This window comes from Melopsittacus undulatus, chromosome 7, assembly GCF_012275295.1.
Source record: "Melopsittacus undulatus isolate bMelUnd1 chromosome 7, bMelUnd1.mat.Z, whole genome shotgun sequence".
NCBI lineage: Eukaryota > Metazoa > Chordata > Aves > Psittaciformes > Psittaculidae > Melopsittacus > Melopsittacus undulatus.
In genome coordinates, this window is record NC_047533.1 from 38,558,653 (window position 1) to 38,575,289 (window position 16,637).

Sequence of the window (16,637 nt, forward strand, 5' to 3'; positions counted from 1 at the left end):
AATAAATGGTGCATCTGACCTTTTGCTGCATTTCTTGCTGGTATCTGAGGATGAGCGTGAGAGTATGTTGAGATCTGAAAGCATATAGCAGTATCAGCCAACTTTACATTGCTTCTCCTCTCTTCTCCTGTTCCCAGGAGACACATGGAATCTATAAACCCTTAACCTACTTAGGGCAATTGCAAGCGTCTGAGACATTCAAAACACAAAATATCTGAAGTTGTCAGAAAGATGGCTTTTGCTCACAATGTTTTCAATGCTGTTTTGTTTGTTTGCTTAGAACATTAAACCTAACTAATCTGAGCTGCTGGCTTTGACCTTCACGGAAGACTTATCTGCAACAGTGCTTTGAGGAAACTGTTTCTAAAATCCACCATTTCTGTTCCGATCATGACATGGCTGTGTATCTCCTGTTCCTCAAAGTATGCAAAGTATTTGCTGCTTCTCTGGGAATTTGTATTCATTGCCCTCCTTCAAAACAGAACTAAAGACCAACTCAGAGATTAGGCAAAAAAACACTTCAAGAAGCTATAGGTTTGAAACTATGTGGCAGATACATATGCTGATGCCTTCCACCTTAGGGAAAAATAGAGGGGAGGGAGCACTTGAGTTCTAATGCCAAAGATAGGGCTACTAGCCTGGGCAGAGGCAGCCCAGTCCTACCTGCGTATGACATGCTGCCATTTCTGCTCTGCTGCCCTTGCCAAGCAGAGAGCAAGGAGGAAAGCATGGTTCTACCTCTTTCCCACCCTCTCTCTCCAGGGAAAGCAGGACCAAAGCCAGCTCTGCTAGCATGAACTCCTGGCACCAGCTCCCCTCTGTCCAGTTAATCACACCACTTGACAGGGAAATGGGTTTTCTCTGTGGACTTATTTAGTCCTGTTGCTTCCTACAAAAGGGGCCCCAAATGCCTCAGCAGAAGCAGCAATGTCTAGGGGATAACCTTCTATAAGACAGCTCTGACCTATGCAGGTTTCCCAGATGATTTCCTCTTCTTCAGAAAAATCTCTTCATCACAGAGGTCCGTACATGCACAGGCATGAGTCACTCACAGCTGGCCAGCTCTCTCCTACCTCACAAAATGGAAAAACACCCACTATAAGAGACCACATCAGAGCCTCAGTAACCAGACAGTGACCAACCAAACAGATCAGCTGCCAGAGCTGGAAACACACAACCTGGAGGTTGGCACCCAGTCCAGGGGTTGGTATAGTTCCTATTGCCAGGGATGAGGAGCAAGTGAAAACAGACAAGTCCCTCATTTTATATCTAAATTTGTATAACCTCCCCCCCAAATGAAAAAATAACAACCAAACCAAACCCACACCACCAAAAATGCAAACACAAAAAAAACAACCAAAACCCCCTACCAGTCAGTTTGCTCAGAGACCTGTCCTTAGCTGGTATTTAACAAGGAAAATTATACCAAATGCAGATTAGCCTGAGAGCAAATTTGGCTCCAGCGTTTACCAAAGATCAGAAGAGGTTGTGTAAATCCATCAGTAATCACTGAGCAAATGCTGACAGCTTCCCAGAATTTCCCCATACCAAAGTAGACACCCTCCCAGCAAATAAAAAATGTTTTTCTAGGATGCCTTCCCTTATGACAAATGTAGCGAGAAATCATTACCAGACTACTCTTCCATCAGCTCCAAACCCCAAACACCACTACGGCAGATCTATACTTCTGCTTATGTGGGTAATTAAGCAGAGTTATTTAAAGGGAACAATATTTGTTTCTTTTCTATTTACTGAGTTGTAATTTTTAAAGCATCGGGGTGAAACTAAAACTGAATAAACTAAATAGCAGAAGAAAATAATTCCTTCTTGAAGACAGATCTTAAGAAGTGATGGATTAAGAGAAGATATGATAATGAAGACTGTGGCTGGACATGGAACATGCCAATATATGCAATTAGACACTAAAAGAGATGACTTCAGAGATTAATCAATATAGATTAAGTATTCATGAAAGGAAACATTGCAACAGCATTAAGAATAATATATGGAAACATTTGACATAGTATAGTGCTCTTGCCTGTCAGGACAAGAAGCTTTAGATATTTTACCTAATTAATATTATTTTAAGCATCAATTGATATACATGGAAAAAAAATCAAATCTGTAAAAACAGAGCTAAAAGAAAACAAGAAGTTTGCTTACTCTTCTTGACGCAAGTCATTAACGCTCCGATCTAGTGAGATCATATCACTTGCCACCATATTAAACCCAAACTCTTTAATGCTGGCTTGAATGGACTCTTTGTAATCTGGTCCTAAAACATATGGCTTTGCTTCCTCTCCAGGGCCACCAACAACTCCATGAGGCTCAGGCTCTTTGGGTTCGAAATTACCAAGGACTCCAGGTCGTAAAACAGGATCTCGGTATACAAACGTCTGAGGCTTAAATGTGAGATACTGCTTCTGGATGATGTTTTGCTGTTTGTTATCAACACCACCATGATGATTTAGTTCATTTTTGGCCTTATTTTTCCTTCGAATGGATTCCAAGTCCACTTCTACACCTTCAACATGAGGCCAAGGTACCACGGGTTTGAACTTCTCATTTCCTAGTCCATGGTCTCCTTTGTTTGGCATGGGTCTGTTGGCTTCTTTGTCATCCTAGAGAAACAGCAGATCATACATATTGATAATCCTTCACTTATTTAAATACAGTACCTTAATGCATTGAGAGTTGATAATAAATATATGTAAGCAAGAAGGGAGAAGTCTCTATATCTCTGTGAAGGGGTTCAATCAGCACTATTTACTAAAGCATCTGCTGCTGGAGAACATTGCCAGCTGTTATCCACACTTACCTTGGCAAGTAGAGCCTGGAAATGGCCCAACACCCAAAACATTCCTAAAGACCAAATACCCATGATAGGACATGCTAGCTTGGACATAGCTCAGGCTGCACATCAAACCAATGTGCAGGGAGCACTGACAGAGCGCTTTACAGAGTGTGGTAAGGAGGCAGACAATGCCACAGCGTGAGACATGGGGTCCTTGGGGCCACTCTTGGACACACGGTGTTTCTGAGGCTACGCATACTGGCTGCTGAGACCTCTAAAGGGTTTCAATAGTTGCTACATACAGCCTCAACATGCTCCCATACTGGGAAAGAGTGTCATGACTACCTGCAATCCGGTACGCACATCTGCAGCAGCCTCAAGCCACATCTTATCTGTATTCTTCATCCCTTCCAACTCACTCTCACCAAGCATCACTCGTGCTGCTGCAACAGCAACAGTTTATTTAGAGCCATGAGATAAGCTGAAGGCACTGGGAACAGCTGGTAAAAATCAGACGCAGTCCTGGTCTGATGTGCTGCCTGGCCACACAGACTGACCCGCCGGAGGAAGCAGCACTGGGGCTGAAGAGCACTGACACAGGCACTAGTGTCTCCTTGTTCGCGTCCTTGTTTAAAAGGACTTTTCCATTTCACAGCACTCCCCCCTGCCTCCTCACCAAGAGGTCTTAAGTTCTCACTGAGAAGAAAGGCTGGGATTTTGAAAACTACTTGGCATTTTCAGTGATCAGTGAGGCTGGTGGGTTAGAATGAGGGCGGGTGACTTTGGAAGTGTGAAATCCCCAGAGTAAAACAGCCCCACCCAAAGGATACAGTCACTGCTTTTTCCAATACTACTGTCCAAGAGGACAAGAGGAAACATTGCCGAAAGCTCAGATTTCCTCTAAAATAATTTGTAAACACAACATGTTAGATCACACGGAAATCGGAAGAGAATGCACACAGTTTAGCAATGTCTCACTATGTATTCACAAATACAGAATCAAACAAAAAATTGGGATCGGAAGGATGTCACCTATTCAAACCTGCTGGAGGCAGTGGTAAGTTCACACTTAGATCAGGTTTCTCAGAAACTTGGCCAGTCATACCCTGAAAACACGCAGTGTCTCTGGACAGCGTGTTCCAGAAAGCCAACTCTGTGCTGGGCTCCATCAAAAGAAGGGTGACCAAGTGAGGTGATTCTCCACCTCTACTCCACTCTCGTGAGACCCCACCGGCAGTATTATATTCAGCTTTGGGGCCTCCAGCACAACAGGGACATTGAGCTCCTAGAGCCAGTCCAGGGGAGACAACAAAGATGATCAGAAGGCTGGAGCACCTCTGCTATGGAGACAAACTGAGAGAACTGGGATTGTTCAGCCTGGAGAAGAGTAGGTTCCAGGGGAAAGCTTTGCAGTACCTAAAGGGGCCTACAAGAACCCTGGAGAGGGACTTTTTATAAGGGCATGTAGTGACAGGACAAGGAGGAATGGCTTTAAGCTGAAAGAGGGGAGACAGATTAGATATTAGGAAAAAATTCTCTACAGTGAGGGTGGTGAAACACTGGAACAGGTTGCCTAGAAAAGTTTTTGATGCCCCATCCCTGGCAGTGTTCAAGGGCCAGGTTAGATGAGACTTTGAGCAGCCTCGTCTAGTGGAAGGAGTCCTTCCCCATGGTGGGGACTGGAATTAGATGATCTTTAAGGTGCCTTCCAGCCAAAGCTATTCTGATATGACCAATCTCATAGTGAAGGTATTTTCCCTTGTACTTCAGTAGAAGTTTCTCAGGTTGCATTTTGTGATGATTGCCTTTTATCCTTTCACTGTGCACCCTTCAGAAAATTTTATTTCTGTTTTCTCTGTAACCTCAATTTTGAGGGCAGAAAGATCCAATTAGATTCATCATTAGGCTTTTCTCCAGCCAAACCAAGCTGAGTTCCTCTACCCTTTTAATAATTATGCCAGATACTGTAGCCCTATAATCTCTTCAGCAGATCTTTGTTTGCCATTTATTAATATCTCTCCTGTGCTTGGCAGCACAGAAGAAACCAGACATAGGACTGTTAATGCTATGCGTCAGGAAACAAACCACATCCCTTCGCTTTGTGGTTAAGTTCTTCCTAATGTAACCATTATGCAGTTTGCCAGGAAGAGCACGATGCCGACTCATGTCCAAGTTTAACTAAACCACACAATACTTGTTACTACATTGCAGTATTTTCCTCATGTATCATTCTGCATTACAAGGCATCAAAAATGAAGAAAAGCCTAGTATAAAAATGTCTAGGTTAACAATGTAACAATGGGAGTCAGACTGTCTTCAATTCAAAAGATGAAGAATTTATTCAAGAAACTTTCTATTTTTCTGCTTGTACTTTAAACAGGGAGGACATACAAAATGCAGAAGTCTTACATTACTCTGTTCTTCCATCACTATTTTTTGAGGAACTTCAAAGCCAGCATGAGAAAGGGAAGCATAAAGGCATGTGAAAAGGCACATTTTGCAAGGTGGATGACAGGTCTGTAAGTGGACTGGGAAAGTGTTGGGCAGGGAGGTACCTTCTAAAAACTCCAATTCAACAGCTGTGGATGCTGGATATTGGAAGAATTCAAAGAAAAGGCAAGCATAGAAAGCAGCCAGGTTTACATGCTGCCCCTGTCAGACATCATCCTGAATCACTAATCCAGTCAGGCAGTAAATTCTTATGGTCAGTGTGAAATTAAATATCCCTTCATTCCATTTCCATCATGTATAAAACAGTTACAAGTTTCCACTTAGTTCTGACTCCAACATAATACTTCTGAAAGTAATTTCTTAATTTTGCTGTTATCAAAACTATGACTTGTCTTGTATTACACTTTGCCTCATTATAACTGTTATGTATAATTTGCATTGTAATGCATTCATTTGCTGTACCCTTCCAAACACTAAATATATTGCATTTTTGTAGGCCTGAGAAAATACTGCCTAAAACAAGACAATTACACAGACACACTCATTCATCTCTTTCCTGCAATTTTTATGTGCCTAGGACAAACATGATGGAAGGTATGTGCTGCAGGCAGCTCAGCACCACACAGCTGCTCACTCCTTCCTCCTCTCACTGCTCACAAATCTAAAACACATCATCATAAGGGATGCTATGAAGAAAATTAACTCAATCTCAGCATTTTATGGGCATTTAAAAAGAAAAAAAAAAGAGAACTAGCAGTGTGCAGACCACAGTTCCTGAAGGTTATTCATTTCTCCAGAGATAACCGAGGCAAAGGTTTTCCAAATACTGTCTGGAAAACAAGCAAAGTCAAACCACAATCAAAGAACTATTTTGGTCATCATATAAACCACAATGCCTTAGCTGAACACTCCAAGAGCTTCTTCTCTCACATGAATTATGACTCTCCTCCCTCTCTTTAAGAAAAGTGATATAACCCTCCCCTAAAATAACTTAATCTGTGCACCTCACTGATTAGAAGCTTGGCTCCACTAAAACTTAGTATCAAACTTCTAAAAAATTCATACAATGACAATCAAAATGGAAGGCATTTAAAAAAACAGCCAAAACCCCAAACCACGACAATCTTCTAAAAGGTTTCCAAAAACAAGTCTTGAAGTTATTTGAAAAACTTTTAAAAGACAAATCAATGACATCAAGGTGAAAGGAAGGCTCAGAGGAAGTAAGCATAACAAACCTCTGAACACTACACTTCTAGGTTGTCCAAAAATGAGGGCAGAGAAACAAGAAAATCTGTGAGTGCTCTCACATCTGAAGACAAACATCAACAAAAATCTCATTACATCTTTATAAAGGACACATAATAAGCTATTTACATGCATATAGAAAAATTATTTTTCCACAGATCATTGGTTTTTTTTTTCTGTAAGGATAGATCTAGGGTTTCCCACCAGCTTTTCTAGCTCCAGTTCAGTGCATGCTGCTTTATTTTTTTAAATGTTCTTTTCACTCCTTAGAGCATTATGTATGAGTCACTGCAATGGGAGTTTTGGAAACAGTGACTCGTATGAAAAAAAAAATTAAAAAAAAAAAAAGAAAGAAGTGTTTGGTGTATTTTTTTATTTTATTTTTTTTTAACTTAGGATTTTCCTCTGTGCAAAAGAGAGGAACGTGATTAAAGGCATACAGAACATAACTGCATCCCTTTGGAAACATGTTTTTGTATTATACAAAGTAAAAGGGAAAACTGAGAGAGGTCTTCATAGGTCTGCAAGACTGATCAACTGGTAGGAGGGTTTGAGTTAGAGCTGGCAATAAAACTGTGAATGTGAAAGTTGCACAATCTGCTTTCCTCCAGTCAACCAGTTCAAAACTGGCAACTCCTTAAAACTCCCTGTGAAATAATATCTGAAGTACAAATAGTCATTAAAAAAGTGAATTTGGCTCATTTCTAAAAAGGAAGATTATCATACTGAAAGAAGTTTGCCAATTCAAAGCCATGTCTATAAAAGCAACTTGTTAATCTAGACAAAAAGCAGCGATACACAAAACTGAAAAGGGGAATACTTAAGTAGAATCCAGTAGTATTCTAATTACCCAAGGATACAAAAGGAAATTAAAAACCCTTACACTTTCAGAATATTCATGTTCATACCTAGCTGACTAAAGAGAGATACTGAGCACAGCAATGTTCTGGTATTCCAGGAAAAAAAAATATAAAAACTGATACAGTTTAATATTTTAGTAACCTAGGAAGCCACTCCCTATGTAGCTCTATTTCTTCAGTCCATATCTTACCCTTCTTAATTCTCAGCTGCATTAACACCACTTCACTTCCCATGAAAGGTGAATACAATATATGCTCTTCTACCATACGGAAGCATTCAAGGACATTTAACTAAGGAAGAATCAATAGCTCTTAGAGCTCCCCTGATGCAAGTTCTTCTCCTATGCAAAAAGGCAACATTTTCCATAGTGCCTCTGCCACAGATGCTCTGATGGAGACCACACAGCTATCAGTTTAGAGATGATTTCAACATATTGAAAATATTCTGGTTTGTTTGCCTCAACTTATTGCAGCCACACTCCCAGTTTATTGGAGAAAAAAGGCCATGGGAGAGAAATTATACAGAGCCTAGCATTTTCACTTATTTGAGTAAATAGAAGGGGGCTGTTTCAATTTATTCAGTTACCTTTTTAAAAGGAAAAAAAAAAGGAAGAAAAAGGGCTACAAGCTGGATTCACAGATTTCCTTATTAACTAGGCTCATGCTGGGAACATACCAAAATAATGCCTGCTCTCAGCCAAGCTTCTGGCATGATTCTGCTCTGCCAGCTAATAGAAGAGAGAAAAAAACCCAACATCTAGTATATTTTGGTTTGAATCATTAGTGTGTGGGTCTTACTTACCAGGTTACAGTTTAGGGCATAGATGGAAATATTGAAGTGCCACACAGAACTACTTAGTCATGCAACTATTTTTGTGCCACATGGTAGAAAAAGACTCCACAAGACTCTTATGATCAAAAAAACAGAAAGACTTTTCAGTATAGAGGATCAAACACAGACAAAAGGGAAAATCGACACATCCAACAACATATTTCTGAATAGATTTTACTCTAAATACTCACTAACTTCAGGATAAATAAAATAAGGAATAGTTCCAGCTACAGCAGGACCAGCTGAAGAAGGGAAAGCAAAACCAAAAGCACACACAAATGGAAAAACACGGCTGCACAAAGAAGGATGAAGATCTGTGGCACAACTGCCATCACTTCAGAAAATAAATAATTAAAACCCTTTTGTAATCACAGCAGTATTTTGCACATAAAAGACTGTTTTAAGCTCCACATGCAACACTGCCTTCAAGTCATAATTTGCAAAACTTCCCATCAAACAATTCCGTCACAAGGCAACCACATAATCAAATTAGGGCAGAAGTTGAACCAGGAGAATTCTTTTGTCAAATATGAGCAGTAGAATTCAAATCACCTGGCTCAAAAGGTGGCTTGAAAAGGTGCATTCGCTGTCACAGGGCCTGGGCAAAACTCTTTCTCCTGATTTGGCATCTTCTGTGTATTTCAGAGGCATTCTAAAGGTGATGCAATGCATACTTTTGTGCTTGGTAGCCACTACAGTGACCTTTAAAACTTTTGTAAACTCAGAACAGAGCATTTATGGGAACTATAGAAACACAGAAATGTAATTTCACACTACGTTATAGAAAACTTTTGGAGTTTAAAAACACATGTTTGTAAAAATAACAGATTGCTAAATCACTGTAATTGCACACTTCGTGCAACCCAAGTGAAAAACCATACTGATGATGGTACTTGCCAGCAGCATTTCCAGAAAAACATCTAATTTATGTTCTTATGTTGATAGTTGCCCTCAATTTTGAAACATACTGACAACATTAAAGTGCACTATGCACCAATGCCATGCCTCCATAGCAGATTTGTTCTCTGTTATATATTCTAGGGGAAACAAGATTTACTTAAGCATACCTAAATCACATGTATCAGTGCTAAAGCTGTGTAAATTGTCTTGTACCAACTCAGAATAAGTTTTGGCAGACAGAAGTAACTGCAGTTTTGTACCAAACCCACATTACTGCAGTGGTGCCTGAAGGAGCAAGCAATCCTACCACAACTACCACATCAGTCTACTTTTTGGAGTGTTCAACATAAGACTGATCAGAAGCTGCTTATGACCCAAGACAAAACTCCAAACAATTGCAAAAACCTCTGATGGTCTAAACAAGCAAGTATGAAATTATATATGTAATTTAGATCTATGTTCTTTTTGTCAAAAGCCCCCAGTGTAACTCTGAAGAGTAGCTGAGGTGCAAGGGCCACACACAGCTTTGAAGAAATGAGTGTTCAGTAATTTTATACTGCTGTGTACTGTACTCCCACCTACATCTGAGGAATGAAAAATAACACGTGTTTCGGTGTTGTTCATTTAAAAAAAAAAACAAGGCAACTTCCCCCTTCACCTGCTCCCTCAATTTCACAGAATCTGTCAAGGTGATTGATATGTGATGCATTACTTATGGGCCTGCACCATCCTTTATCCAGCTTGCTTTTTCTAGCCTGATTTCTCAGCTCCCAAGTAGGTTCTCAAGAGGGAACTCGAGGAGGGAATTGTTTTGCCAGGGATAGAGACTTGTAATAAAACAGGTCAGTAGAATTACAAAAAATCCCTTTTCCCCAGCCATCCCTGGTAAGGTACAACAGGACAGTCGCTGGTACTTACATTTCTACAGTTACACAAGTGGCTTAGTTTTCAATAGGTACCAGCAGACTGCATTCATTAATATCAAATCAGGTCATTGAAAAAAATAAAAATAAAAATATGTGTCATTATGTTTGAGACCCAAATTACCTGACTTAGCTGAGGGGCAAAATACTTTGGGGAATAAAATCAACAGTTTTCTTCTGTCAAAAGGCTGACATTCCTGAGGCAATGGAAACATTGCGTATGGAAAAGCAACCGGCATGATCAAAAATAAAAAGGGTACATAACAGGGGAGAGAAACTGAAAAAATGTAAATCTGGAAACAGCTCGATATTCTGCTATTATAACAGAGTTTGACAGGTTTTAACATTCGAGTTCCGAGTGATTTGCATTAATCTATGTGACTGTCTCTGACTGATTCCAAAAAAATGGTAAAACTTCTTGTTACTTAGTGACGAGTCTAAAAACTAACAATACTAATGTCTGTGGTCATCTCTGCTGCTGTTTGAACTTATGGGTGGAAGAAAGACACTGAGGAAGATTAAGTTGCTTAACCATTTTTAAATGGCTGCTGTTAAGAGTTCCCTAGGCAAAAGACCAACTAGCTGTTCCTGTCTTCTTGGATTTTTGTACAGATCCTGTCTACTTCACCACAACAAAAGCACTCATCTAAGACAGTGACTTCAGGCTATTGCTGCATACTGCCATGGTCTGCAGACAACATCTCACAAGGTCATTGCATACAAAATTGTATTAAGCTGTGGAAACCCCCAGGTAACAAATCCTATGGACTGCCTCTGCCCCTTTTCTTTTTCTGTCCTGTCTGTAAATAGAAATAATTCCCATATTCAAATTGCTAACAATGCAAGAATACTTATTTTCAGTTGGAAAAACATGATTGCGCAGCTGTTTGCCTAACAGAGGGGAACACCATAAATCATGAGTTTTACGTTTACCTGCAGAGTACCTTGGTTAGAGCTAGATATCCACACATTTAGGTATTTAGTAAGTATAATACCCATCTAAGCATCCCATTTAAATGAAACGGATCTGTTGTGATATCATCTTTCACTTTCAAAGGGAGCTTGTCTGAGCTAATGGTGCTTCTGTCATCTTCTTTGGCCTTACTGCACACATATGACAAACTCCTGCAGAGCAATGCAATCCTGCTGTAAGTGCTGTTTCAGCTTGTACTGCTTTACCCCCCTCCATCCTTGCTCCTCCGCTCCCTTTCCTGATGTCCCTGCTCTCCCACAACCTCCTCCTGGAGGAATCTCGATCTTCTATAAATGTTACAGTCACACTTAAATGCACCTGGTCCAGACCAAGTGACTTCCTTTACCTAGCAAAGTTCAGTGACCTTCATCAAAAGCAAAAACTACTAGAAGACCTGGGTCTGCTTCCTGCCAGACCCAGCCTCTTAATGGGGATGCCATTGGCCAGCCAAAAGTTGTAACTTCTCTGTCTCTTTCACCTTCAATGAGTTTAAGAGTACAAACAGGACAGTGAGAACATGCCCTGTACCTGATCTGTCTTACATGGTGCCTCCTTAGGAAAGGTGCAATACTTTTTGAATTCCTATGTAATAGGCAGTTTCAGAATTAGACCCTGCCTGATTGAAAGTAAAGGAAAATAAAGATTCCGAGTGCTTCAGAACAAATTACTCTCAAAAAGAGCAGCCTTTTATTGGTCTCATTTTACAGGCATTCAGTGTTTGGGGAATATCGAACCATCTACCAAACCTTCTACTTCCTTGTTGCCCAAGATTCAACTCTTACTCAACTTTTGCACATTCCATACTTCCATTCCTGATACCATCATAGTTTATTGTCCCATACTGCCCCAGGTTGCATCTGTGGTTCAACAGCCATGCTACACTAAAGAACCTTTGCCAGAGATTCACTTGACTCAAAGTGTCCATTTAAGAGACACCCAAGGACTTTGTGGAGGTAACCACCTGCAATGCACTTCTCCTCGTGGCTCTGGAAAGCACCATCTCATCCGAGATAGTAATTAAGGAGATCTAAAATAGAATGACTTAGATATATACCTGAACAAATAGATATTTAAAGAAATCTCTGTTTAACTTCATAACTTAAAGCTAGTTTTGAAGCAGGCAAAATAGCCTCTTATTGTTAGGTTTGCAATAATTTTCTAGTAACACATATTTTCTTAAACTAAATCATAAATGAAGCTGCATATTACCTAAGGTGATGCTGTATTTTACTCTCCTTTGTTTTAGAAACAGAAAGATGTTGGCACTAGTAGCCTTTGCAGTAAAAATACCCAAACCACATTTCCAGCTGCTAGCTGCAGAGTAACAGAAAAGTTAGAGCACCCTTGATAAGATAGAAGTATGATCAAGGGTCTCCTAGATCCTCGCCCTACATATAGCACACCAAAAATGACAGAAAGGTTTTTAAACTCAGAACATCAAGAATCGCTTACAAGTTTGTTACAACTAACAAACATTTTCAGTAGAAGAAAGCCAAAGTAATCAAGTGGAACAGAATATAAAAAACCAGCATAAAAGCAAGTATCTCCCTAAACACTGCATCTTTCCAGGTGTGTTTGCTCCTTGTTGATTACGTGGCTGTGTTGCATCAAAGTCCCCTAGAACCCAGAGACCACAAGAGACCATGCACTTTCCTTGTCTGCATTGACCCTGACCAGCTCTTCTTAATAGAACATGACACACATTCAGAAAAGACAAATACTGTGCATCATACAAGGTAAGTCAGGTTAGGTTAAGTACTTAAGACTACTCTAATCAACCACCAGCTGACCCAGACGCTACACTTCAACATTGAGTCTGCCATCAACTGCATTTCAAACATCCATAACCTTTCTTCTTCCTCTGCACAACTGATAAATTTCTAATGCACTGCAGCCTACATTGTCATTAGAGTGTACATAGCATGATATTTCAACTGCAAAATCCTGTAGAACATTATCCACAGTAATTCATTCTCAGAAACTACAATGTCTCAGAATGCCAAGCCAACAAAGAAGCACCTGTTTGGTATGTTTACCCTCAAATGCCCCATATGGGTTGCTATACCATAGATAAGCCTCAACACAAATTAAATTAAAAAAAAAAATGAATATGCCAGTTGACTCATCATACTAAATTGAGTCATTTAAAGTATTTTATTGTAATTCAGCTGTTCAGATCGCTGTTATGGTAACAGCCAAGCCCCATGAAGAGGCCTAAAGGCAAGAGAAGCACCCAGCTCTGGGACACAGTTATTCTACTATGGCACTAGGGTTAAAAATTGTCCCAGGTAAGCAAAGCCCACCAAACACCAACCCTTATCTTTCAAAAACAAAGTGTAGTTTCTTGTCTACTATTGAAAGCAGAGACTCTTAAGGACCCAATTGCTTTCAATTTTCCTTCTTTTCTTGAAGCAACCCTCCACCAGAAGTCTTAGGAGACGTCAAGTCGCATCTACTCACAGGAAGAACAACACTCACTGCCTAGAAAATTAAACCCCGTTTTCTCTTCAGAAACTTAATGGAAATAATTCTTTTCCAATTTCTCAACCTGGAGGCAATCCATGGGGTTTGCTCTCGCCTGTGTGAGAGGTTCAGCAAGTTGACTTGCTCCTTAAGCAGATGTGCCAGCTGCTGTAGATATCACAGGAGGAGCAAAGCAGTAGATCAACCGACGTATTTCTAAACAAAAAGTGCAACAAACTGACTCCCTGGGACATAGCAAACCCCGGAAAAATGTTTAAGCAGATGAAGGCTGTGGGAAGTCTCCAAATGCTCAGAATTCTGGCTGGCTCTCATCAATATTACCATCTCCCATTTCTGTAAACATTTGCTGTTATGTATTTTATTGAAATGCAACCTTCTGTTCTCTTCTTAATTTCTCTCAAATTTCCAGTTCTATTTACAATGCTTTGATTAAGATGGTGACATTGCTTACCCTATTTTAGAGGGACTGAAGGTGGAAGCAAAATTTGTTTTCCAGCTCTTTCTTCCAGACCAAAGCTGAATATCAGGAAATCCCTTTTGAAAAATGCAATGCAGAACTGGAAGGCAGAAAATTCTGGATTTTTTTCTGTCTCCCTCCGCCAAGCGATTATGAGTACCACATTTGTGCATGGCTATGTGGTTTGGAGCAGTGCTATGCATGCATTCAATCAGATTTTGAAAACAGTGCTGAATGGCTCACATAATACATGATCTAGAAAACAGTCAAATCATAAGCAAAAAGGGGGAACATAACCCTGCCCTTCAACTTGCATAAAAGGGCTTTAGAGTCAACTATCAGGTGCTTTTTTCCATTTACTCTAAGCTTTTCCTGAGACATGCATATGAATCATATAATATAGAAAAAAATCACAACTACAACACAGTTTTCTAATGCAGACTGATAAAACTGAAATTCATTTCTTTTTAATAGAAAAATAGACTTTCAAGTCAAGGCCAGCAAACTGGAGTGAAGATAATGGTATTTATTCTCACACATTTATAGCAAAAATAATCAGAAGCATATTTGGGGTATAATAAATTGTTTCATAATAATCTGAATAACCAACACCTTGCTGGCCCATAAATTTTTTCTGCAAGGTACAGGGAAAAGAGAGCAACAGACCATAATTAGAAAACTGTCCACAGTTTTTCTCTCTAGAGGGATCTTATAAATGCTTGACCGGAAAAACTATGAATATTAAGAATGAAATGGACAATTGCTTAAGACATCATCTCCATCAGAGCTGACTGCAAAATGCAAAAGAGCTTCCAGATATCAGGTCTCAATCAATGACTCTTGGACAATTTTGTCCCTTCTTCAGAAAAAGAAATGCATTGATTTTTCATCTGAGCTTTACTATCTTTCTTCATATAGCCAATTAAAGACTATCAGAATAGCAGATATTCTGTTAGCAAAGCACATTAGTGTCCTGGTTTCAGTCAAGCAACCACAACAATTAGTAAAACTATACTCACATAAGAAAGCAGGTCCCATCTCTTAGCTTAATCAACCTCCTTCTTGGTAGATCCCTAAGACTATTAAACTTTAGTAATTAATAAAAATTAAGAGCAAGCGATACTACCTGAAATTAAATAAAGTGCTGGTTTGTTGTACTGTCAATTTAGTCTAAGTCAATCGATTTAGCTTAACAATTTCTACAGTAGTATTCTACTACTGCCAGTGCACCTGCTTTCAAGTGCCTGGCAAACAATTCCAACAGTTTTTGCAATCATATGGAAGAAAAAGAGAAAGCAGCCATGAGAATGAATCATTTCACTTCATTACTACCACAATCCACATTTCTATTACTAAGACCTTTTCTTTGGTACTGTCTTGTTTCAGTCCTGCACTCCGTGATCTTCAGCAGTGTTGCCTTGTCTTTTGTGCCCAGCAGCTGATCTCCTCCAGTCCTATACCTACACTTAAGGCATTGCTACAATTGCTAAGAACTTTCTCCCATAGCTCTTAACAGTTCAGCAACAACAAGCCATCTCTTTTCCATCCTGAATACCTCTTCAATCTTTTTTCCCCCCAGGGAAGTTCTGCTCTCCAAGGTGAAAGGCTTAAAACACAGCATCACTGAAGAGATACGGTACAAGATTTGTTCTTGTCACTACATTTCAACAGTAGACGAAGCTTGTGACCTTTCTTGTTGAGTCATTGCACTTCCACTTTCTGTCTCACTCTAGGAATATCCTTCATTTTATGCACGTTTGAATGAGATCTTAAAAATGGAGCTCATGTTTATTCATACAGATATTTGAGATTCTTAAGGGCTTAGCTTAGAAGTCCTCTGTCCAGCTTCATTTTGTTCCACAAAGGAAGATTTATTCTCCTTTTCCTGTGCAATGGTGTTGCACAGTGGACTATCAGGGGGCAAGGCTTTTCACTTTACTAAGACCAAGCCCCTCTTATGAGTGCTCTCTAGACTGAAGAAAGAAATAGATGAAGCCATTTCTTTTGGACTTAAACAGTTAAAATTGAGGTAATAAAATTTTATGCTGTAGAGATAAGTAGGTAAAAACAAGCACATGCTTTGAATTTAAGAACTAAGAGACCAGAGAGTTGCAATTTATAATCCATAAGTTTGCTATCGAAAATATCCAACTTCAATTATGTTTCCCTCCAGAGGGGAAAAAACCTCAGGAAGAAACAAAAATTACCATCAATCCTCATGTTCTGAATGGCTGAGGACAGCTTTTCTAGCCAGCTATGAACATTGAACTGGTTCAAGCCTGGAGAAGAACTTCATCCTTGTTTCTCAATCATCTGACACAGATGGCTATTTAAAAATCATGCATTTGTTTTACATATGCCAGCAAGTAAATGACATTTACAATACAATAAATCTATCACTGATGAACAAGCTTGTTCAAGGGATGTGGGTTTCTCTGCTGTATCTTGTCTACCTCAATTTTTAGACACATATGTCAATCTCATTTCAGATTTCTTGCTGTTTATCTTGAAATACTATTACAATTCTCAGGCTTTACAACAGCCTATTTATGTCTTTTTTTTAAATGTATTTCACAATTTGATGAACACTACCATTTTGAAAGCTTTTTCAAAGCAGCCAGCTGGAGCCAAAAGCTGCATTGTATAAAAATTACACATACTGTCTAAACCCCATTTTCAAAAGTTTCATCTGAGTTCCCAAAAGATTCCAGAAATTCA

General features: G+C 39.5%; 1 protein-coding gene across 2 annotated transcripts in view; it reads right to left on the reverse strand.

Annotated features, from left to right (window-relative positions):
* The window catches only part of GALNT7 (polypeptide N-acetylgalactosaminyltransferase 7), a 73,969-nt gene that overhangs the window by 40,179 nt on the left and 17,153 nt on the right, over window positions 1-16,637 (reverse strand). For both annotated transcript variants that reach the window (XM_005145520.3, XM_031045793.2), the window contains exon 2: window positions 2,164-2,621. In XM_005145520.3, coding sequence (XP_005145577.1) covers window positions 2,164-2,621 — 458 coding nt within the window. The remainder of the gene's footprint in view (window positions 1-2,163; window positions 2,622-16,637) is intronic.